Here is a 25,884-nt window from a genome sequence, read left to right as displayed (position 1 = left end):
AAAGAAAAATATAGTTGAAATTATTTAAAAACCCACCCTATTCACATATCCTTTTTTCATAGATTATATTTATAAACTAAATGTTTAAGAGGTAATTCTCAACTTATTCAGAATTTCCAATAAATGCATTTTACCACATTTTAAAATATATGTAAGTAATAGGTACATTTATAAGTGTAAAGATTAAATGTTGCTTTCTAAAATAGGGTGTAACAGTAAACTTAATATACTATCTGTCTATTTATGTTTTGGTTCCAAAAAATAAAAGGAAAATTCAAGCAGTACCTCATTCATTGTTTGCAGATATTTGCTGTGTAAGGGTTGACTGAGTTTGATTTATAATTATCAATGATAAATATGAAATACTGTGTAAAATTCAATCTCAATTTTATTAGCCTTTAATCAAGATTTAGCCTGTTGCTTTCTAAGAACAAACTTTCAGGTTTAAAGGAGCCTTAAAATAGTTTAATTGAAATGGAAATGGAAAAATATTTATCACATAGCTGTTTGTTCATTGCCAAAGTTTTCTGTAGAGGATAAAACTTTTCATTCTACAAGCATGTTATAATCAATAGCCTCTCAAGGTAAACAGTTTCAAAGCAAACATCTCTTTGGTTTTGTTAAGGAGAACTTGAGTTTTCAAGTTCTCCAGCTTAGTATTATGATATTGTAGAAATAGTACTACTTCCTCATGTACTAAAATGAACCATGTTTTCTTTTGACTTTACAGTAGACGATATGGCCAGTATACTATGAACCAGGAAGTCACCAAAGTTACAGAAAGACCTCCATTTGATCGATCAAGTTCCCAGGATTCTTTGGATGAACTATCTATGGAAGCTTATTGGACTGAACTAGAAAATATCAAGAAATCTCATGAGAACAGACAAGATGATCAAGAGGTGGTGGTTGTCAAAGAGCCTGATGGTAATGATGAAATTAATACAACTTTTTCTTAATTTATTTTGTATGTATTGATGAGAAATGAATACATAGGAAGAAAGAAATTAAAATGAGGAAAACCATAAAAAAATGGTAGTTGCCTTTCAACTTAAAAATGACTTAATTGTGGCAGATTATAGACGCAGTTGCCAAATATAAATGATATAAGTAAATTCACTGAGTTTTGGATATGGCTAGACTCTGATTGGCTAAGCTTATGTGTATTATAGACTCTTAGGGCTTGACTTGATCTTTGAAATCATCTAACCTCTCTTTAAATTCCATCTGTGGTATTCTAGCCCCACGGTTTTTGGCCCCAAGTGAGTATAGATGCTGATGATGTTGATGTTTTTCCATTGTTCAGTCAGCTTGAGCTGTTTTGATGTTCTTTATTTTATTGATTTACAATCTGTTCCACACTACCTTTGACTTACTTATTGTCAATCTACCTTCTGGAAGAGTAGAACAAATCTGCTCGTTGTTTGCATGACAGCTTTTCAAATGATTGAGGATAGTTATCTTGTTACTAGACAAATAACTTTTTTCTAGAAGGAAAAAGATTCACATAAATCAGTCCTTGGTGGTGGATTGCAGACCTATCCTAGTCTTGGTCATCTTATCTTTCAAACTGTTGTCTTCTAGATTGGCAACAGTGCCACAGTTTAGCCAGCTAACCTCAGTGTAGAGATTTTGACAGTGAAAGTGAAAGATGGCATTAGCATTTTTAGCCTCCCTATTTACTTCTCATATTTGCATCATAATTGCTGTCATCTCTATCTGCGTTTCCAAGTCTCCACTATTGTACTTGATATTCTGGAAGAAGCATGGAAAAATTTACTTTTTTCTCCCCCTCTTAAATTTCATGCTTTTTTAAAAAAAATTAACATTAAATTCAAGTAGACACTAGGTTTCTCATGTCTAACTCTGATATCTATTATGTTAGCTTTCTTCCCATGCCTTGTGCTGACCATAAGTTTGTAAGCATATCTTTGGTGTATAGGCTGATACAGATTCCACAAAAGAGCCACAGTCAGTACCTTGGGACCCACTGCTAGCAGTGACCTGTTTTTCAACAGAAGACTTCTTACCGATGCTAAATGACTTAGCATCAAGTTGTTTAGTACTGAAATCTACATAGGTTTTTCCCCTTTGCTATAACATTGATTGAGAAAAAAAAAAGCAAACATTAATACTTGAAAGAGGAAAGTTGGAGATTTTCCTTAATTTAACCTTGATTTGTAAAAGAAAATGATAGCCAGCTCATTCTTTTATTTGGATTCTCTTTCATTTTATTTTCATTCTTTCTCACTTTACCAATCCAGTTGAGCTTATTTGTAATAATAGTATCTTTCAACCTTTCTGATCAATGTTTCAAGATGGCAGCAGCATACCGGTGGCCTGCTGAGTAAGGAGAAAACATTCTGTGGAAAGAAGCACTCAAGCCTGATACATAGCCGTGTGTCCTAAGCTATGTCATAACTCTCCAAGGCTAAAATGGATTCATAAAATGTTGTTCATGATATGATTATCAAGAGTTGGGAGTGTTTCTACACACCCGTGCCTTTTCTTTGACTTTAAATTGTTTGAATTTTACCTCTACTTTTTAATGGAACAAGCCACTCTGTATTGTAATCTTGTTTACTTCCCTTATGGCGGTATCAGCTTTTTCTGACCATTTATACTGAGTTCTACTTTAATATCTTTAATAATCATGGTGAGTTTTTATGTCAGTAAACAGTTTTTGTTGCCTGGCAGGCAGAATGCCCTGCACTGCTTTATGTTTCTTGAAGTCAAGGTTATTGATACTTTATTTCTGCCCTCATGGAGTCTAGTTAGCAGAGAAGCTATAGACAGGCACACTGCTCAGTGCTCCGTCTTGTGCTGCGGGCTATAATGGAGCTCTGCAAAGTTCTTTCCATGTGACATGCTCACATTTGGTTATGAGGCAACCAAGGCAGTTGTGCTTTAGTTTACAGATGAGAAAACAGAGTCAGCTTGAGGCTGAGTGACTTGACCAAAGTGACGTGGCCATCAAGGGGCAGGAATGGAGTATGGACAGATCTTTTGTGTCCCAAGTCCTTGGTTTTTTGATGACCTCTATAAATGTGGAGCTTGGAGTAAATCTGTTCTAGTTGTCATTCAGTTTTTCTACAATCATCAATAAATTTTTTTTTGGCCATGCCTCATAGCAAGTGGGATCTTAGTTCCCTGACCAGGGACTGAACCCTTGCCCTCTGCAGTAGGAGCATAGAGTCTTAACCACTGGACCATCGGGAAAGTCTTGAATTGTCAATAGATCTTACACAATATTTGCTTTACTGTTCACTCCCTTTCAGTGTTTTGAATTGATTCAGTTTTTAAATTAGTTTCCTATAATCTACTTTTTTTCTGAAAATAGTTTGCTTTTTAAAAAAATTTGTAAAGAAAAACAGGACTCTGGTATGCTGACTGGGGGGTTAAAAAATTAATTTGAAATTGATTAGTTCCTGATGTCCAGATGCTTTTTACTTCTTTGCCACCCTGTCAGCTACAGTGAGCAGAGAAAATAAGCTTTCCCATCAATTAGGGCCGGACTCTGGGATAGTGCTGAGTGTAAGCCAAGAAACAGGGCTTTAATGGCCATCCCCAGCATCGACTTCCTTCTATAACTTGATGGAAGTAAGTTATCTTTTCATTGCTTGCTCATCTCTGGAAAGGGAACAGTATTATCTTCCCCTAGTTAATCTGCAGGGAAGTTATAGAGGTTAATCACATGTGAAGTCATTTAAAAATTTTAATTGAGTATATATGAAATGGATCTAAAATTTGATATCTTTATGACTGGAGTTTATGGCAGTGGTCCAAGTTTCAGATAATGATTCTTAGCACTGTGGTTGGGTTATGGTACAAGAGTTTCAGTAAGAGTTTTTAAAACAGTTTTTAAAAATGTAGACGTTCTCATATTTTGTGATTTAAATACCATTTTTTCTTTACTGTCTCAGAGGGAGAATTGGAAGAAGAGTGGCTTAAGGAGGCTGGTTTGTCCAATCTCTTTGGAGAGGCTGCTGGAGATCCCCAAGAGAGCATGGTGTTTTTATCAACACTGACCCGGACGCAGGCGGCAGCTGTGCAGAAACGAGTAGAGACTGTCTCCCAGACCTTGAGGAAAAAAAACAAACAGTACCAGGTTCCTGACGTCAGAGACATATTTGCTCAACAGACAGGGTCAAAAGAAAAGGAGGTAGGTTTTCTTTTTCAGTAACATAGATGAATAATGGCTTAGACTCAGTTGAACCCATCCAGTTAAATTCATATCATTAAAAACTTAATGGGCATGTGTATGTAAGGCCACCATAGTTCAGTTGGTAAAGAATCTTCCTGCAATGCAGGAGACCCCGGTTCAATTCCTGAGTCAGGAAGATCCACTGGAGAAAGGATAGGATACCCACTCCAGTATTCTTGGACTTCCCTGGTGACTCAGCTGGTAAAGAATCTGCCTGCAATGCGGGAGACCTGGGTTTGATCCCTGGGTTTGGAAGATTCCCTGGAGAAGGGAAAGGCTACCCACTCCAGTATTCTGGCCTGGAGAATTCCATGGACTGTATAGTCGATGGAGGTCGCACAGAGTTGGACACGACTGAGCGACTTTCACTTTCACTTTTCATATATAAGGCACCGAAGCTCCATGCTGGTCGTGATCAAGAGGGATTCAATCCCTGTCCTTCTAGAAGTTACCTGCTGATGAGGCAGAAAATGAAACAAGTTAAAATTCTCTGACAGTCCCTGCATTCGGTGTCCTTGGAGCTTTGGGAGTGCCCCAACCCCCTGGACCATGTGACTGCTAGTTGTTACTTAGAGAAAAAGTCAGAGGCAGGAGGTTCTTTTTTCCACATTTACTCTTGTAGGAAAATTTGCGCTTTTTTTTAAGACTCACAAGGGGATGAATGGAAGTGGAATGCAAGGAAGCTAATTGCAGCTGAATGATAAAACAGGAACCCTGCACATGAAATAACTTCCCCTTTGTGTCTAGTGCCTAGCACGTAGAGGGTTGAAATAGATATTTGCCACAATGATGAATTTATTAGTGGAAGCTGTTGGAGTCTGGTGGAAACTCTGGGGCTGATGGCCATCTGAGAAAGCATGGTACCACTCGGAGACCTGAATAGCCTAGAACAGTGCTACTCAGGATAGCCATTTGGTAGGTTGTTCATGGAGTGCCCATGAGGACCTAAAGAGCTTGCCCAAAATGAAAATTAATACCTGCTCCGGCGAGAAACAGTCATGCTACAAAGAGAAAAAAAGGTGAGCTGAACTTAATGGTGTTCTTAGGGTCAAAGTTGGTTTACACATTGAACTGTTCTCAGATGACAGTGTAGTTCTGGTCTAGAAGACCCAGTTGGCTGGATGGAGCAAGAACAAACCAAAGGGCTCTTAAATGAGGATTTTAGTGATGATAATAGCAATTGTTATAGCAGTAGCCACCACCACTGAACACTTACTGTGCCAACTACTTTCCATGCCTTATTTCGTTTCATCCTTAGAGCTGTCCTATGAGTGAGGTTTCATCATTTCTATTCTACCGCTGAGGCTCATAGACTTTAAGTAACTTGCTCAATGGTCCCATAGATAGTAAACCCAAATTTGTCAGACTCTAAATATGTGCTTTTAACCACTGTACATCCTACTACATTTGGGTTTACATATATAATTCTGATATTAAGTAATCCCAGTAAATACACGAGATTGTATTTACACTATAAATAAAGGGTAACAAAAATGTTTTTTAAAAATTTGGAAATAAGACATATTTAAGGTATCTTTCTGTCATATAGAGGTTTTTGGCTTTTTGTAAACATTTCATTCTTCTAAGAAAGCCTGCTTAGTTGCAGATTGCTACTCTGTTTGTATGGTCAATTGTAGATCAAATCCAGTCCATTTTATGGGAGTTTTGGGGTCACAGGATTGCTCCAGATAGATCTGTTGCTGCTGTGAGGCAGTTACACACTTGCATGCCACCCATTTGTTATTTGGAAGGACTAGACTGCTTTTTTTACAGCAGTAAAAAAATGAATAATAAGGAAATCTAGTATTATTGGCATTTCCTTCCCAATTATAGAGCCCTCCCTGAGGGAGTTAAGAGGAAGCCAAAAGCGGGAGGGGACAGAGAACTGAGCCTCAGCAAACCATACTCTGTGGGATTCCTGCCAGTCTTGAAGAGGATGTTGCTTGTCAGTGCTAGAAGCAACATTTTTCAGCAAATCCTTGCTAATGTCTGAATCACGTGGTTTGAATTCAAGGTAATTGGTGGACTGTATCAGCTGATGGAGTGAAGAAGCGAGAAACAGCACAAGTGAATTAAAATAATGTTAACTTACACTTTCTGCCTTTAATTGAAATATGACCACCCGTTAGAAATATGTCCTCCAACCCTCAAGTAAACCTGGGCCAGCCATCTTTACTTGCATTTCTTCTATTCTCAAGTAAATGCAGTATGTCCTTAATGTCCCTGGCTGCTGCACCTGTGGATAGGGAGGGCTGACTGTGCTCTGCCATTCTTTATAAGGGACTGGAGCATCCTCCAGTGTTGGTATTCATGGGGGTGGGGCTGTCCTTTAACCAATCTCCCACAGATACTGAGCGATCACTGTCCATGTTCAGCTCTTCCATGTTAAATGCTTCCTCACAAAGCCCTTGCTGACACTAGGAAATAAAATACAGAAATGAATACCATCTGCACTGTCTTCTTCAATTGCTTAGGAAAACAATTGCAACCACGTGCTCCAAAATATGTGTTCATATGTAAGATTAGCGTTACTCACTGTGTTCACTGTGCCATGGAGGGCCAGCCTTCTGCAGGCTCATGGGTGGAGGGAGGAAGGTGGTATTGCTCTGCCTGAGTGGGATTGAAGTAGTATCCCTCTGTGATTGGTAGTCACTGTGTACTATCCTGCATCATCTAAGGAGAGCACCTCCACGTGCCTGCCCTGGTGCTTGTCCTGCTCTTCTTAGATTGCAGGTGGAGAAGGGACTCCTTCTCTGCTAACACTTGAGCCGCGATGTGTGGGGAGGGACTGCAGAGGCTCTCTTCTTTTGTATTGAAATGAAAATCCACTGGAGTGAGTATTTTAAAAACAATTCATTCAGATAGACCTCTGTGTGTGATTGACCTAGGCTCCCCTTCCTGATTCCTCCTGGAGCCTTACTTGGAAAGGAGGAGGTATTGCCTGGACACGCTTGCTGGTGAGAGGAGCCAGCTGCATTTCACTGTGTCCATAACCCCTTGGAGGCCTTCATTTCTTTGGATGTCACTGTCCAACCCCTTGAAAGAGAAGTTCCTTTGACTATCTAAGCTCTTATTACCTGCTTGGCAAATTAGTTTTAATTTCTCTCACATTTATTACTAGCTTTTTTTTTAAAAAGAGTGAAGTATTCTATTTTTTACCTATATGTCAGTTTATAATTTTATTTTATAGCCATGTCATTGAGAGGGAATTCACATACCATCCAGTTCACTCATTTACAGTTTACAATGCAGAGGTTTTTAGCGTAGTCATATATATGCAACCATCACCACAGTCATTTTAGCACATTTTCATCATCTGCCAAAGAAACCCCATACCCATAGCAGTCATTCCTTGTTTTTCCCTCCTTACCCCTAGGTGACCACTAATCTTTGTCTCTGTGACTTGCCTGTTCTGAAGATTTCGTAGAAGTGGAATCACTCAGGATGTGGTCCTTGTGACTTTCACTTCATATCATGTTTTGAAGGTTCAACCATGTTGTCCCACGCATCTGTACTTTCTCTACTTTGTTTCTTTTTATTGTCAAATAACATTCCATTGTGTGGATGGCTCACATTTTATTTATCTACTCATTTGTTAATGGATATTAACCTTTTGAGATGTTGTCTTGATAGTGTTCCTGATGGTAGGGACACTTGACATGGCCTGTATTTCCACAAAGCTTAGTAGTATGTCTTGTATGTTGTGGGTGATCACGTATTTGTTGGCTGGTTGCTTGTTAATTATAACCGTAGTCCTTTTATTTCTGTGGTATAAGTCTGAATACATTTCTTGTGCTCTACAGGTTAGTAATAGAGTTATTTACAATACCATTTCTCTGGTTGTGAGTGGGAAATGACTAAATGGCCCATTTTCTATCTTTAGGCTCCAGATGGCACAGAATCACAATCAGTCGGAACAGATGAAAACAAATACAGAGGAAAAGATGGTAAGTTGGACCTGTTCTCTTGTATTTTCTCATTTATTAGTATAACAAATAGATAAGACCATTTAAAACATTCGTCTTCAATTCTAGTAAGCAAATTCAATTAAAATACTCATATCAAGTACCCAAGTAGATAATTACATAAGACTGAGCATATATAGTTGGCTTTTGAGTTTTTAAAAATACTTGTCTTTATCTATTCTAACATCTCTATACATAGTCAGTTTTCTTGAATGCGTACCATGTGCCAGGTGCTAGGCAGAGACATTTACCTAATTTAATATACTCAAGAACGCTCTGTAGTAAATATTATTCTTAACCCATTCGACAGATGAGAGAAGTAAGGTTTTGAGATATAAAGTCGCTTTCCCAAGGCCATACGGCTAGTAAGGGGAGCAAGTGAATTTGAAACTTCGTTTTCAAATCTTAAATTCTTAGCTCATAAATGGCTTGCTTTTAAGAAAGTTTAAAAAGACATTTAAATTAAGATCTGGGGGTGGGGGGTGGAAGTTGATTATAATTCTTCATTTCATTCCTTTTTCTGTATCTGTTATTTCAGAAACGGATTAGAAATTCAAGGCATGGATGAAAATAAATAGTAAGGATTTATTAGTAGTTAAAGAATTTAAAGCTATTTCATGGATTTACAAAAAGGAAAAAATGTTCTAAATTAAGGTCACAGGTTAATCCTTAATGTGTTGCTACTTAAATAATATAACAAAGATGGTCAGTGGCTGCCTGAGTCCCGATTGGGACTTTGCTTTTGTTTATGTTCTCAATACCCAGCACCTGGGGTGTTCATGGCACATTATCAGTGTCATGTTTGGATTGGAAGTAGTGAAGGAAAAGTGTCAGGTAGACTGCGGAGGCCTGGGAAGTGTTCCCAACCTTCCTATAAAAATCAGAGGTTTGTCCAAAATTACTGTTGTTGTTCATTTGGTAAGTCATGTCAACTCTTTGTGACCCCACGGACTGCAGCACCCCAGGCTCCTCTGTCCTTAATTATCTCCCAGAGTTAGCTCAGATTTTTGCCCATTAAGTCGGTGATGCTATCTAATCATCTTGTCTTCCGTTGCCTCCTTCTCCTCCTGCCTTCAATCTTTCCCAGCATCAGGGTCTTTTCCAACAAGTTGGCTCTTTACATAAGGTGGCCAAAGTATTGGAACTTCAGCATCAGTCCTTACAAAGAATATTCAGGGTTGATTTTCTTTAGGATTGACTGGTTTGATCTCCTTGCAGTCCAAGGGACTCTCAAGAGTCTTCTCCATCACCACAGTTCAAAAGCATCAATTCTTTGGCACGCAGCCTTCCATATGATCCAACTGTCACATGTGTACGTGACTACTGGAAAAACCATAGCTTTGACTAGATGGACCTTTGTTGGCAAAGTGATGTCTCTGCTTTTTAATACACTGTCTAGCTTTGTCATAGCTCTCCTTCCAAAGAGCAAGCGTCTTTTAATTTCATGGCTACAAAGTCACCATTTGCAGTGACTTTGGAGGCCACAAAAAGAAAATTTGTCCCTTTGGAACATTTTGGAGTCTTGGAGCATCTAATATTTTTGTCTTTCCTTCCATGCTTTTATCTCAGAACTTCTCCCCTGTACCCCTGCCTTCAAATAGATACACACACATAATAGGTATGTGTGTATATATATATGTATGTGTGTGTGTGTGTGTGTGTGTGTGTGTGTATATATGTGCATATGTATATATGTGTGTGCATGTGTGTGTATAGACACATGAGTCTATATATTTATATTTGTATTCATAAAAGCACTTGCTTTTTACTATTCTGTGGAAATTTCTGCAGTTACATAAGTATATCAGATTAAAATGACTGGGTGTTTCCCCAGGCCTGTGTGCCTGCTGACACTGGAATGGCAGGCAGGCTGGAATAGCCCTTGTTGGCTGGGTAGAGAACTGGGTTGCAAGAGAGACAGATGAACCTTTTGTGCCAGTGTCAATATGTTTTGAGCTTTGGGGAAGAGCGACTGGCAATTGCTAAATGAATGCTGAGGAAAACATTGTCTTTTCTTGGTGTTTTCCTCCTTTGCCAGAGATGGTGATATAGCCTATATAAACAGAAGTTCTGGAAGACAAGCTCATTGTAGCAGCTTTTTCCAGCCTAGCTTGCGGCATCCAAGTGGAATGTGACAAGCTTGCTGCCTGATTTACATCTGCTTTTGCTGGAATACTATGAAGTGGGCAGAGAGCCTCCAGTGAGAATAATAAGATAATGTGTATGACGCCATCCAAGTCATTGAGGATTTACTACTGCACCTGTTCTGGGCAATGCTGTGCTCTTTTGCTAGCCAGTGAATTCCCCAGTGTTATGCAAACGTTGAAAGATTTTGAATGAAATGCATGGAAAATATTGTCTGGAGTTCAAAAGTGGAGCTCTTTCCACTTGAAATATGAAAGCCTGAGCTACATAGTCTATTTTAAATGTTTTCTCTACACTTGGGCTTCTATGTGTGTTCTATGAAAGTTACTTATTCTAAATGAAAATTATAACATTTTATTGTTGCCAGGGTTGTTGCATTTCAAATTCATTAATCTACTGCTAAGTATCAATCTTCTTACCAAATTGTACAGCATTATGTATTTGAAAGACCAGTGTTTAATACATACATTTAGAAGTGTTAATAATGCCCAAATAATTTTTAAAACTTTCATGTAATATATATTTTCTTTTTTTGAGTTCCATGGAGGAAATGAAATTATTTTTTTGAATAAAGACGTGGATTATTTTGGACAATTGAAAAACTTTGAGTTTTTTAAAATATTTGTAACTTGGTGCTATTGTCCACTTTAAAAGCCAAAGGAGAAAATAGATTAAAACTGTATTATTTACACTTAAGGGCTTGAAGAGCCAAAAGGTTTATCTCAGCATTCTCTATTAATGTTTCTCCTTGAGAAAGTGAAAGTGAAGTCGCTCAGTCGTGTCCGACTCTTTGCAACCCTGTGGACTGTAGCCTTCCAGGCTCCTCCATCCATGGTATTCTCCAGGCAAGAATACTGGACTGGGTTGCCATTTCCTTCTCCAGGGGATCTTCCTGACCCAGGGATTGAACCCAGGTCTCCCACATCACAGGCAGATGCTTTACCCTCTGAGCCACCAGGGAGAGTAAATGATTAATTCATAAATACTTTTATTAGCGAATTAACCATCCATTTCTTATATCATCCTGAAACTCTTTTTCCTGCTATCTGCCTTAACTGGAGTTATCATTTAATCCTTAATCCTTCTTTATATTGTGCTTTTTGTTTTTGCTAATATTTGGGGGAAATTTATATGTTTTAAACATATTCTAACTTAATTATAATTTTTCTCCTCAGTTTTGAATTCAGCACAGAACATTTATTTGTGTGTGGTAGGGGAGGTAGTGTTTATTGTAGCTCTGATGTGGGGCTGTTAAGAACAGGGAGTCCATTTAACATGTTTGTTCATAAACACTCAGGTTTTGGAAAGGTAGCTTCTAGTTTAAGAAAATGGCTAATCAGTTTTTTCCTCTCAGAATGGTTTCCTAGGAAACCAACATACGTATTCACAGTAAAACATAAAGTAGTGTAAACCAGTAGGAAAATACAACTCAAATTGTGCTTTGACATGTAAGTTAATACTTTAAAAATTAATCAGAGAGAAGTCTAGTTATCCTTAGTTTTAAACAAAATTGTCACAGGCTGTTGAAAAAGCATAATGTAGCATAGTTAGGAACAGATAAATGCAATCAGAGCTCCAAATTTATTCTTATTTTTGGACTTGACATAGGTCAGTTCTTTCTTACTTTATTAACTGTGAGATGTGACCAGGGCCAGCTATATAATTTGTGAGGCTCAGTGCAAACTGAAAATGTAGAGCTTCTCATTCAAATTTCAAGAAGGCAACACAGCAGAGCATTAAACCCAGCGTGGGGCCCGTACCAAGCTCTTCGAAAGTCCTACGCCCATGAAGCGCGCCGTGCTTATTGAGTGGGAGTGAAAAAGGCTAGACTTAGATTTATTCTTATTTTCTTTTGATAAAATAATTTTTGTGTTTGTTTTTTATTTAAATGACTATAAATATAGAAAATATATAGAAGGTAATACAAATATGTTTCCTGAAGGCTTCAGACTTTTAATAGTAAATGTGTATATATAACATATTTATTAAATTTAAAAGTTAACTTACCTTCCATCACCTTGTTGTGTTAGTATATAAGCATTTGAATGTAGCACATAAGCTTACTGATGTAATCTAGAGCCCTTCACCATGAATTAAAGGTCACAGTGAGAAAATGACAGTAATCCTGTCATTGATGCCAGGTGTTTTTCTAGTGTGAGTTGTGTTAAAACCAAAAACTTATCTAATAGCCAAATTTGGAATATTTTCTTCCAAGCTTAAACCTGATGTTTTCAGCAAAGAAGTTTTCAAGGGTTAATTTTTTTTCCCCCTGGAGGATTAACAGCAAATAAAGCAAGAAAAAAAATAATTTATTATAAACTATTGATGTAAATACCTGGAACTCATTTGACTAGATTTATAGTTGTAAGAACTGTTATAATTCCTGTAATAATCTGATTCCTGAACCAGGTACCTCCAGAACTGACTCCCACGGTGAACATTCTTGGTGCTGGAATTTTTGCTATGATAGGTAGATAGCATTCCAGAAAGGACATGCAGGGCGTGAAAGGAATCTTATTCAGGAATCTGTTCCACTGTGAGGAAATTAAATGGTATATCATAGTTTTAAAAACCTTTGTTCAGTTCTGTCCAATTCTGTGTGACCCTGTGGACTCTCCACTGCCAGGCTCCTCTGTCCATGGGATTCTCCAGGCAAGAATGGGTTGCCATCCCCTTCTCCAGGGGATCTTCCCAACCCAGGACTTGAACCTCGGTCTCCTGCATTGTCAGGTGGATTCTTCACCATCTGAGCCCCCAGGGTTTTAAGAGAGTAAAACTAACCTCCTTCTCTTCTCATTTCTGAGTATAAAGTAAAACAATGATTAAGTTTACTAAATTTTAATCTCCCAGTATAATATAAAACAACAATTAAGTTTAGTAAGTTGTTATGAGTTTTTCATTCAGAGCTTGAGATCATCCAGGAATGTTTTAGAACTGGGCTCAATCTAGGAACTGTGGCCTCAGAGACAGATTCCACAATTCAGCTCTGGCTTTTTGGTTACCATCTTGCCTCCTCCGTCCCCCATGTGCCATTGTTAGGATTCCTTTAGTATATATTTTATTATGAAAACAAGGCTTAATTATTGCTTATAGTAAGTAGTACTTTTACTAAAGGTTTATATAGTTGATGTGTTAGAAGCTTTTTTTTTTTTTTTAAAAGAAGTAACCAAAGCACAGGAATTAAGTCTTTTATTTTGTTCCCAGACCAGGCATCTCATCTAGGTGTTGGTGGAAAGGAGCTGACCCCACTGGTGCCTGAGGAGGCACCTGCCTCTGAAACAGACATCAACCTGGAGGTATCATTTGCAGAGCAAGCTGTCAGTCAGAAAGAGAGCTCCAGAGAGAAGATCCAGAGGATCAAAGGTGACGATGCAGCGTTACCGGTACGTAGTACACTATTCAGATGTCACTATCAGAGTACATTTTTCATCAGCTGTTTATTTTGAAAAATTTAAGTCCCTAGAAGAGTTGAAAGAATAGTATAGAATACACCCCTACAGCCTCCCTGTAGATCCCATTCACCAGTTATTATAACATTGTACAACTTTTACTCTTTCTTGGGCTTCCCGGATAGCTCAAACGGTAAAGAATCAGCCTGCAATGTGGGAGACCTGGGTTCGATCCCTGGGTCGGAAAGATCCCCTGGAGATGGGCATGGCAACCCACTCCAGTATTCTTGTCTGGAGAATTCCATGGACAGAGGAGCCTGGCTGGCTGCAGTCCATGGGGTTGCAAAGAGTCAGACACAGCTGAGCAACTACCACTTTCACTTTTCACTACTCTTTCTGTATCTATCTATGTATAGGTTGTGCCATATACACTCACTTTTTTTTTTTAAGCCTAACAAGGCCATACTAAACAAAACAGTTGTAATGCTTAAGAACTTGAACATTAAAACAATTATATTTGACCATATTAAAAATTTCCCAGTTGTCCCAATATTGTCCTAATGGCTTCTCCCTCACTCTACCTGGGATTCATATAGGGGTTATGTGTTGCGTTTGATGTCATATCTTTTTTGGTTTCTTAAATTTAGATTAGATCCTCTGATTTTTCTGTAATATTTTAAAGAGTCCAAATCAAATTTCTGATTTTGTCTGTTTTTGATGACTTAATTCAAGTTGAACAGTTTTGGCAAACCTAGATGCCTAGATTGTTTATGCCTCTCATTGCATCATCAGAAGAGGTGTGTGATGTCCGATAGCCCCCTTATTGGGAATGGAAGTATCGCCTTCTGTCCTCATTATAAAAATACCTTTTCCTATTGGTAACTAATACTAATTTGTGACCCTTGAAACCGAATGAATAGCCTATCTGCCGGTAATAACCTATCATCCAGTGGCTTTACCATGCATTTGTAATCCTTACCTGAAAAAATAGTCTAGTGTTAGAGAAATGGTGATTTTTCTCATTTTATTATTCCTTCTATATTGACTGGCTGGCAATCTTCTGTGATAGTTGCTTTTCCTCCCTTTTCTCTGTTTTTGAATGTCACTGTGTAGAAGTTTCCTTTTTTCATTCAGTGTTTTATAAATCATTACTATTTTTCTTTGACATTTAAGTTTACCCAAGTTTGACAAAAGGCAACCCTTCAAGCTGGTTCCTATGCCGTTTTAACATGTACTCCTCATTTTACTCCTTTGCTTTCTGGTATAAGATGTTATAAGTTCCCCTTGTACTTTTCTCCCCTCAGATGAGGAAGAATCTAATTCTTCAAGGAACCCTTGTTTTTTCGAAGCATGTTGTATTTAGAAACCAACCTCTGTGTACTGAGTCTTCTCATTGATACCGAATGTCTTATATTTTTTAAAAATAGACTTACTTATTTTGTAAGATTTCACACACATAAAAGCTAATAAGCATAGTATAATGAACCCCCCACCAAGCCCCAACATTCACTAACCCATGACTAGTTCTGTCCTATGCACACCCCCAAGCGGTTCCCTACAAGATAAAAGGTTATTTTTTAATTCATATTACTATTATTGTACATATTTAAAATGCTAACAATTCTTAATTTCAAATATCTAAATATTAAATTTCATATTGTATTGCAAATTTCATATTTTTTTTTTTTTTACAGTTTGTTTGAATCAGAATCCAGATAAGGTTCATGCATTGCAGTTGGTTGAGTTGGTTGAAAGTGCCTTTCAAGAAGCTTTTAATCCCTCCCTTCCTTCCTCCTCCTGTCTGTGTGTCTCTGTCTCTGCCTCCCTCTCTCTCTTCATTAAGATCTTTTCCTCTATCCTTTTCTACTTCTTTCCTCCCATTCTCCTTCTCTCAGAATTTGTTTGTTGAAGAAACCTGCTTATTAAGCTTCTAATTCTGTTCCTATGTCCTTCTCTTTCTTGTTAGATTGGTTGACTCTAGATTTATCAGATTCATGCTCTTTTTTTTTTTTTTTGATCAAGATTACTTCTTGTGATCATGTAGCAAGAGATACAAAGTATCTGTCCTTCTCATTTGTGAAATTAGCAGCTGCTGCTGGTCACTACTTATATCCATTTATTAATGGTTATAAAATCATGTTCTAATTTCTTTTCATTTATTAATTTGAATATCTCTCTTAAGAAAAACTTAACTTTCTCAAAGGTTACTTCTTATTTTCATTTACCAGTTTTCTTTTTTTCTTCTTTTCTTAGATTCCCTAGTACCTTTCATTAATGACCAACTAGTGTTGTTTTATTTTAATTTTCTTATAAAAATAGTATCTTAACTCATGGATATACATATATGACATGACCCTAGAGATAATTTCTCATGTGTTTCAGCATATTTTTTGCTGCAGACATGTTGTTGTTCTTGTTGTTCAGTCACAAAATTGTGTCCAGCTCTTTGTGACCTCATGGACTATGGCACACCAGGCTCCTCTGTCCTCCACTGTTAGCTCAAATTCATGTGCACTGAGTTGGTGATACCATCTAACCATCTCCTCCTCTGCCGCCCCTTCTTCTTTCATCTCCAATCTTTACTGGCATGTCAGGGTCTTTTCCAGTGAGTCAGCTCTTCGCACCAGGTGGTCAAAGTATTGAAGCTTCAGCATCAGTCCTTCCAATGAATATTCAGGGTTGATTTCTTTTAGGATTGACTGGTTTGATCTCTTTGCAGTCCAAGGGACTCAGGAATCTTCTCTAGCACCACAGCTCGAAAGCACCAATTCTTCAGTGCTCAGCCTTCTTTATGGTTCAACTCTCACATCTGTACATGACTACTGGAAAAACTATAGCTTTGACTATATTGATCATTGTTGGCAGAGTGCTGTCTCTGCTTTTTAATATGCTGTATAGGGCTTGACCTAGCTTTCCTTCCAAGGAGCAAGTACCTTTTAATTTCATGGCTGCAGTCACTGTCCACAGTGATTATGGAGCCAAGAAAAGAAAATCTGTTATTGCTTCCATTTCTCCCCATCTGTTTTGCCATGAAGTGATGGGACTGGATGCCATGATCTTAGTTTTGTTTTGTTTTTAATGTGGTTGTCTGAGGAGGCTTTACAAATAGCTGAGAAAAGAAGACAAGTGAAAGGCATGGGAAAAAGGGAAAGATCTACCCAACTGAATGCAGAGTTCCAGACAATAGCAAGGAGAAATAAGAAGGCCTTCTTAAATGAACAAAGCAAAGAAATAGAGGAAAACAGTAGAATGGATATGACTAGAGATCTCTTCAAGAAAATTGGAGATATAAAGGGAACATTTCATGCAAGGATGGACATGATAAAGAACAGAAATGGTAAGGACCCAGCAGAAGAGAAGAACACACAGAGGAACTATATAAGGAAGGTCTTACTGACCTCGATAACCATGATGATGCCATCACTTACCTAGAGCCAGACATCTTACAGTTGAAGTCAGGTGGGCCTTAGGAAGCATTACTATGGACAAAATTAGTGGAGGTGACAGAATTCCAGCTGAGCTATTTAAAATTTTAAAAGATGATGCTGTTAAAGTGCTGTACTCAATACGTTAACAAATGTGTCACAAGTAGACACAGTACTGGAAAAGGTCAATTTTCATTCCAATCCCAAAGAAGGACAATGCCAAAGTATGTTCTGTCACTTGCACTCATTTCACATGCTAGCAAAGTAATGCTCAAAATCCTTCTAGCTTGGCTTCAGCAGCATGTGAACTGAGAACTCCCAGATATACCAGCTGGGTTTTGAACAGGCAGAGGAATCAGAGATCAAATTGCCAACATTTGTTGGATCATGGAAAAAGCAAGAAAATTCTAGAAAAGCATCTACTTCTGTTTCATTGACTAAGAGATGGGAATACCAGAACACCTTACCTGTCTCCTGAGAAACCTGTATGCAGGTCAAGAAACAGCAATTAGAATTGAACACAGAACAACTGACTGGTTCCAAATTGGGAAAAGAGGATGACAAGGCTGTATATTGTCATCCTGCTTATTTAGCGTCTATGCAGAGTTCAACATGCGAAATGCCAGGCTGGATGAATCAAAATGTAGCATCAAGATTTCTGGGAGGAAGGTCAACAACCTCAGATATGCAGATGATACTACTCTAATGGCAGAAAGTGAAGAGGAACTGATGAGCCTCTTGATGGGGGTGAAAAGAGGAGAGAGAAAAACCTTGCTTGAAACTCAACATTCAAAAAACTAAGATCATGGCATCTCGTCTCATCACTTCATAGATCCAAACCTAGAATTATCTATTTCCTCAAGAAACCCTGATTCTACTTAGTAGAAATATACTTTTGTTACTGTGTTCAGGACACTAGGAATGCTCCCTTCTCTGAGTTGGTTATTGCTTAAAGCCTTTACAGAAGACAGAAGTACATTTGTATCTTCTTTCTTCCATTCTGAGAATAGTGGTTCTGAGGATACAGCAGATAATATAATTAGAATATCACATAATTACTTATGTGTTTTATCCTTCATTACTGCACAGCATTCTCAGAATAGAAATAGTAACACTGCTATCAACAATATGATAACCAAAAATAGTTTAAACTTGTTTTCTTTTCCTCAGTTGGTTGTATCCTTAGGGTTTTATCCCAAAAGGACTGTAATAATCAAATTAGTCTGCTTCAGATTGTTTAGGATAGTTATTCTCCATATGGTTATGCCACTCACTGCATACCGGGTTGGTTAATTTCATTTTATATTGAATGTTTAGGGATTGCTTTGTTGAAACTTAATTGTGTTTTGTAAACATGTGAATTATGTAAGTGATCCAAAGGTCATAATTAAAAACAAGGTGTAGAAGTCTCACTTCCATTCTTGAGTCATCACCCTCTTCTCTCCCTCCCCTTTACAGGTTAATTTACCTTACAGGTCAGTTTCTTTTTGTTTTAACTTAATGGTTTATCCTTCCATTTTTAGATAGATACACTCTTGATTATTTATGTAGCAGTATGTCTTGGAGATCACTCCATAGTAGTATAGAGAACTATCGTTCATTCTCTTTTATTTATATGTTGCACCGTGTTATGAAGCTCTATCACAATTTATTCAACCAGTCATCTGACAATGGGCTCCTAGGTTGTTGTCAGGCTTTATCAAAAATTTTTACGGATCTATTTTCATGCCTAGTGGGAAAAGTAAAGGACTATGTGTCATGTGGCCTAAAGAGATAAATCAGGCTCCCAGACTATCCTTAGCAAAAGTATCTTTTACAAGTGATAGCCTTCTCCACTGCAGGAAGTGTGGGTTTGATCACTGATCTGGGAACTAAGATCCCACATGCCACACTGTGTAATAGATAAATAAATGACAGTGATGGTCTTCTATATCTCAACAGATGGAAGGGAGTTTAAGTGAAAGTAGTCTAATTAAACAAGATAAAGACACTGTTGACTTTTAAGTTGTTGATTCAAGCAGTGGAATATAAAAGGAATTCATTTCTACTTCAGAAACTTAAAGACAAAACTTCCTCTCTCACTTTATTCTCTGCCTAACAAACTGATTTTTGCTCACCTACTTTCTAGATTTTATTCACGTTTTGCCTCAAGCTTAAAGTGACCTTCCCATTTCTACCCCTCTGTTCTGTGTTTATGTTGGGGTCTAGCTCAATATCTAGCTTTACTGTTAGCACTTTCCTATTTTCAAACTTACATTAATAAAATGTATAAAATCGTCTTTTAAACTGTTAAGATGCCATGCTTTTGATAATTATTTGTCAATGTATTCATGCATTTATTTATGTATATATGCATCAGTTTATCTATACAACCATTTACTTATTTGTATATCTTCTGAAAAGCATGTGCATACTGTAAGCTTTCTACAAGTCATAAATATGGTTGGTGAGGTAAATATTTATATTCCTCACTCTGAGGTGAGAGTCTAAGCAGATAAAACCTTAATTTTGATTTCTACTCCATGGTCTCCTGCTTCTGTGAATAAGCAGTGGGTTTTATGTAATACATTGTTCTTTGTTGACCTCATTTTGTATTTGCTTCTCTTTTTTACAGCATTGAGCAGTCTTTGTTAATTCTTTATGATCTCTCACAGCAGATTCAAATTTCTCCTCTTAAATTTGGAGATCAGGTTTTATAACTTTCATGTGTGTTAGGATGAAAATTTAGCTATTACATATTGTGTTTCGTGTACCCATAATATCTTAGAAAGTATGCTGTGTAATTACTTTCCTCATTTATCAAGTGATCTCTGTGAGATAGATATTATGATTCTCCTTTTATACAAAGAAGCGAGTTAGAGAGATTAGGAGGTGCATGGTAAGTCTTGGCTTCACTGCCTAATCTTTTGAAGCTGGAGTTTTTTCTGGAAGATCCTGATGACACGTGCCCTAAAGGTACATGTTCATTTAACTTAGATGTGAGTTTAAGTGTCCTTGTTTCGGTGCTACTGACAACTTCAGGATAGCTTGAGAGCTTACATGAATAAGATTCTGGTATGTCGAGTACATCTATACGGTAGAAATTTAATAGCACTCTTTTATTCTATCTTGACAGACTAAAAACAATAAGAGTTTATTTAGGAATTTTTAAGATCATAGTATTGAAATGATAACTGTGGTGAAGCTTGTATTAGTTCTTGTCTTTATTCAGTGTATTTTGGATTCTTACTGAATTATGTTTAATTCAAGTAAATTCATGTTTTATGGCAACTTTGCTTGTCTTGTAACAAAGCTCTATGCATACTGAAGGCCGCAGGCTTGTGTAGAGGCATAAGTTGGGAGTTTGCTAGAAAATGAAACATCTCTGGAAGAAGCAGAAGGAGGACAGTAAAAGAAATGTTAGTTGGGGATAGAGTAAGGAGAATGAGAACCTAAGACAGACACATGTTTGTGCACACATGTGTGAGATAACTGTAGGATGATGATCCTGAATTGTCAAGAAAAGTTTAAATTATGATTATTCCTTGACATTAAAAATTCTTTTTTAAAAACTGTAAATTTGAAAGTTTCCTAAAATTTCATTTATCTAGAACAGTTCTAGGTTCTCTAGGTTAACAGTGAGTGAAATACTATAATAAAATCACATTTTACACATGGAAAAATCTTAGGTAAGAAATGCATTTCCTAGCAGGTGATAAGAAGTCATCTGTGGAAATTGACCAAGTAAGAGTAGATTCTCTTGCTTTCCGAGTTGAGGCTAGAGTGACTTGATGAGTGAACAAGTCAAGTGTGTCATTACTGGTAAGGTTTCTAACGGGCCCCTCATATTTCAAAGCTTACAGAAGAGGGGTGCACCCAGGGAGAGCTGCCTGATTAATTTATGGTGACACATGGGAGCCGATGACCTTATATGTTTTGAAAAATTCTATTTTACTCCCCTTTTAAAAGCACATTTTTCAAAAGGTAAAGAGCTTTCCTTTTGCTGAAATTGCACTGCCTTCTCTTAGCCAACGAACTGAACCATCCAGTCTATTAACTAAACAAAAATGACATGAAACTTCATAAATATTTAAAACTCCTGCTATGAATTAAACATTGGGATAAAGAACTAACTCCTTTCATTAAGTACATTGTTAAATAAATAAATAAATAAAGCTCATGACATATTGCTAAGTAAATCAAATGTTTGAACGAATTATATTTCAGGTTTCTTTAAACATTTACCTTGGGTAATGCTTTAAATAATTATATTACATGTATTTGGCTTATTAGACCAGATACAACTGATTTTAATGAAGCATGTAGGACTTTTTTTTTCTTGTTTAAAATAAATGGTTGGTAAATAGTATTGGTTCAGTCCTTCAGAAAACAAAGCAATTAGCAGAACTCTGGACCGGGAGAGAAGAAAATGGGGAGAGTTTTGTGTAATTTGAAAATGAAGCTCGGTACAAATCACAGGAAATTGGGGGAGCATCAAGCCAGTGACCCCACCCCTCACTGAGCTTGATTCTGTGCTCCTCTGCCTGTTGGGTGTGTGTCTTTATTCACTGTATACACGGAGACAGAACACCTGCAGTGTGTCAGGGCTGTGGGATAGTGGGCATACGGAGGTGATTAAGACATGGTCCTGTCCTTGAGGGTTTCCTGTCCTACATCAATACTGATCAACCTAGATTCCTCCCTGCCTATTGCGGGGCATGAGGAAAGTGGAGCAGAACAGAATGACTACTGAATTTAGGATTTAAAAGATCTGAATTTGCCTGCTTATGTCACTGGCTATGTGGACATTGGCTCAGACAGTAAAGAAATCTGCCTGCAATGCTGGGGACCTTGGTTTGATCCCTGGCTCAGGAAGGTCTCCTGGAGAAGGGAATAGCAACCCACTGCAGTATTCTTGCCTGGGAAATCCCATGGACAGAGCAGCCTGGAGGGCTGCAGTCCATGGGGTTTCACAGAATCGGAACAACTAAGCACTAACACTTTCACTTCACTCTAGAGTCTCTTAATGAGCCTCAGTTTCCCCACGTAGAATATGCTGTAATAATACTTGTCTTTTTGGAACTTTTGCAGGATAAATGAAAAACGATTTATCAGAATAAGTATTACCATTTTTGTCTTACCTTGCAGTAATAGTTAAAAGAAAAACCGTGATATCCGTCTTCATGTTCTCAACTCCTATGCACTGTACTATTGTACTATTGACTTTGGAAATTATGCTGAAAATTCACTAAGGCTGCATATGAATAATATCTACTGTTGTTCTTTTAATGTTTTTATGGGGGAAATGTATCACAAAAATAGAAGAATTATCTCTTTTCTCCCATAGTGGACTCTCTTGAGAATATAGCAGATTATAAAGAAGGTTCTGTCAAAGGTTCTACAATGAACTCTAGAAGATTCTCTCTTGGAGTTGAGTTTGCTTGAAAGGAATTAGCTGCTTAATTGCCAAAAGTTGTCGGTTTTAGGAAATGTTCTAGGTTGGTAACTCTCAAACATTTTTGTCCTATAACCCCTTTAGACTCTTAAAAAAATTATTGAGAACCTCAAAAAGCTTTTGTCTAATCAGTCAGGACAGATGTTGGTGTTGAGGAGAATAACTACCACACCTTGCAGTGCTTTGGTGAAACCTCAGATGCATGGCCCTCTGGCCAGGAATCTGTGATTTCCTATTGTTGGAGCATTCACTGTCTCCCTGTAGGTTTCAGCTCTCTGTTTGCTCTGGCTGGCCTAAGAAAGAAGGCATAAACAGATTTCTACAGAAGCTATGATTCCTTGGAAGACTCTGAGAAGATGAAGAAGGCTGGTACAAAGTGATTTTGGAATGTAAAGAATTTCTTTGGATTGAGTTCTGTGGAAGTTGGTCACTGACTGTGCTCTTGAGCTCTGAAATATAAATAAGTAGTCTAAGGAATAGTTTCTCTTGATGAATAATTAAAAATACTGTCTGTGTAGTGGGGAGGAGCAGGGGGTGCCTTTCTTTATGTCAGTTATATCTACGGATATTTACCATGATATAAATTAAAATAAAAAATTTAAACTATCCATTTAAAATTTATTATTATGGTAAACATAAATAACATTTTTATGAAAAAGTCGTATTTTCTAAAACAAACTGCAGTCAGATTCTTTACCCTCTGAGCCATCAAGGGAGCCCATATTATAAATGAAAATTGAAAAAAATTTAAACTATTAATCCATTTAAAATATAATATTATGGGGAACATAAATAATGTCTTTATTAAAAATAGTCATTTTTCCAAAACAAATTTTTGTTTGTTTTTAATTAATTAATTTATTTTAATTGGAGGCTAATTACTTTACAATATTGTGGTGGTTTTTGCCATACATTGACATGAACCAGTCACGTGTGTACATGTGTCCCCCATCCTGAACCCCCCTCCCACCTCCCTCCCCATCCCATCCCTCAGAGTTGTCCCAGTGCCCTGGCTTTGAGTGCCCTGTTTCATGTATCAAACTTGGACTGGTGATCTGTTTCACATATGGTAATATACATGTTTCAATGATGTTCTCTCAAATCATCCCACCCTTGCTTCTCCCACAGAGTCCAAAAGTCTGTTCTTTATATCTGTGTCTCTTTTGCTGTCTCACATATAGGGGTCATTGTTAACGTCTTTCTAAATTCCATATATATATACATTAATATACTGTATCGGTGTTTTACATTTTAGCAATTTTCTAATGTCTGGCTTGAGTTGATGTCGTTTGGATTCTCATATTTGCTTCTGTGTTCAGTCTGTTGGCAATACTACATTTCTTGTAAAAATTCTGAAAAACTCCACTGTACACCATAAGAGAATAAGAATGAAAAAGGCAGATAATGTCTTACTGTTATTAAAATAGTGTTGACCTCTTCAGTCAGTCAGTTCAGTTGCTCAGTCATGTTCAACTCTTTGCAACCCCATGGACTGCAGCACACCTGGCCTCCCTGTCCATCACCAACGCCCGGAGTTTACTCAAACACATGTCCATTGAGTTGGTGATGCCATCCAACCATCTCATCTCTGTCATCCCCTTCTCCTCCTGGCTTCAGTCTTTCCCAGGGACTTTTCCAATGAGTCAGTTCTTCACATCAGGTGGCTGAAGTATTGGAGTTTCAGCTTCAGCATCAGTCCTTCCAATGAATATTCAGGGCTGATTTCCTTTAGGATTGACTGATTCGGTCTCCTTGCAGTCCAAGGGACTCTCGAGTCTTCTCTAACACCACAGTTCAAAAGCATCAGTTCTTCATCACTAAGCTTTCTTTATAGTCTAACTCTCACATCTATACATGACTACTGGAAAAACCATAACTTTGACTAGATGGACCTTTGTTGGCAAAGTAATGTCTCTGCTTCTTAATATGCTCTCTAGGTTGGTCATAGCTTTTCTTCCAAGGAGCAAGCATCTTTTAATTTCATGGCTGCAGTCACCATCTGCAGTGATTTTGGAGCCCAAGAAATTAAAGTCTGTCACTGTTTCCATTGTTTCCCCATTTATTTGCCATGAAGGGATGGGACTGGATGCCATGATCTTCGTTTTCTGAATGTTGAGTTTTAAGTCAACTTTTTCACTCTCCTCTTCCACTTTCATCATGAGGCTCTTTAGTTCTCCTTTGCTTTCTGCCATAAGGGTACTGTCATCTGCATATCTGAGGTTATTGATATTTCTTCCAGCAATCTTGATTCCAGCTTGTGCTTCATCCAGCCCTGCATTTAACATGATGTACTCTGCATATCAGTTAAATAAGCAGGGTGACAATATACAGCCCTGACCTACTTCTTTCCCAATTTGGAACCAGTCTGTTGTTCCATGTCCGGTTCTAACTGTTGTTTCTTGACCTGTGTACAGATTTCTCAGGAGGCAGGTCAGATGGTCTGGTATTCCCATCTCTTGAAGAATTTTCCACAGTATGTTGTGATCTACACAGTCAAGGCTTTGGCATAATCAATGAAGCAGAAGTAGATGTTTTTCTAGAACTCTCTTGCTTTTTCGGTGATCCAGTGAATATTGGCAATTTGATCTCTGGTTCCTCTGCCTTTTCTAAATCCAGCTTGAACATCTGGAAGTGGAAGTTGACCTCTTTAGATTCCTTGAAAAGAGTATTGGGTACCTATATGGTTCCTTGGACCACACTTTGAGAACTGCTACTTCAGGATATGGCTTTTGCATGTCCATTTTACAAAAATGAGCAGTTAAAGAATTGCCAGAAGTCACACACAGCGAGTTGGCAGTTAGATGACTGATAGGTGGTGGCTGTAAAGTCCCTCCTTTTGGTTTCCCCTCTGCTCTCCCCTTCTCCTCAGTGCTGCACAGTCCTTTTGTACCTGCCTTATTTGGGTATCATATATCTGAGTATATGATATTATATATATCAATACAGTGCCATACTATATATATATGACAACTAATAACAGTGTAGATAAACGGTACCTGGCACGCACTAGTGGTTACTCCTACTCTTCTCTCACCTCCTGTGTCTTCCTCCTCACAGTTTATCTTGACTTGTAATTTTTCTTGACTCTTAAAGGTCAGTTAACTTGTTTGTTTTCTCCTTTGGTTTTACTGTCTCTCTTGTCCTCTTGGCCACTGATATTCACACTCCTAGTACCTGGTCTGGTTCTGCTGTCTGTCATACTTCACATATTGACTCCCTGCATGTTTGGGATCATTATTAAGACAGGATTGGTCTTCATTCTGGCTGGAGAAATTCTTCCATAGCTTTCATTGTCACCACTCTGAGAATGAATTCATAGTTA

General features: G+C 37.7%; 1 protein-coding gene across 19 annotated transcripts in view; it reads left to right on the top strand.

The window, feature by feature from the left end:
* ARHGAP18 (Rho GTPase activating protein 18) overlaps positions 1 to 25,884 on the top strand; it is a 204,371-nt gene that overhangs the window by 139,584 nt on the left and 38,903 nt on the right. For 17 of the 19 annotated variants that reach the window (XM_081529110.1, XM_081529106.1, XM_081529117.1 and 14 more), the window contains 4 exons: positions 731 to 927; positions 3,924 to 4,162; positions 8,088 to 8,151; positions 13,519 to 13,697. In XM_081529110.1, coding sequence (XP_081385236.1) covers positions 731 to 927; positions 3,924 to 4,162; positions 8,088 to 8,151; positions 13,519 to 13,697 — 679 coding nt within the window. Of the gene's footprint in view, positions 1 to 730; positions 928 to 3,923; positions 4,167 to 8,087; positions 8,152 to 13,518; positions 13,698 to 25,884 lie in introns of all 19 variants that reach the window. The other 2 variants (XM_081529109.1, XM_081529103.1) reach the window with 1 other exon arrangement.

This window comes from Giraffa tippelskirchi, chromosome 9, assembly GCF_054371585.1.
Source record: "Giraffa tippelskirchi isolate mGirTip1 chromosome 9, T2T-mGirTip1v1.2.pri, whole genome shotgun sequence".
Taxonomy (NCBI): domain Eukaryota; kingdom Metazoa; phylum Chordata; class Mammalia; order Artiodactyla; family Giraffidae; genus Giraffa; species Giraffa tippelskirchi.
This window is presented reverse-complemented; position numbering and strand designations above follow the sequence as displayed.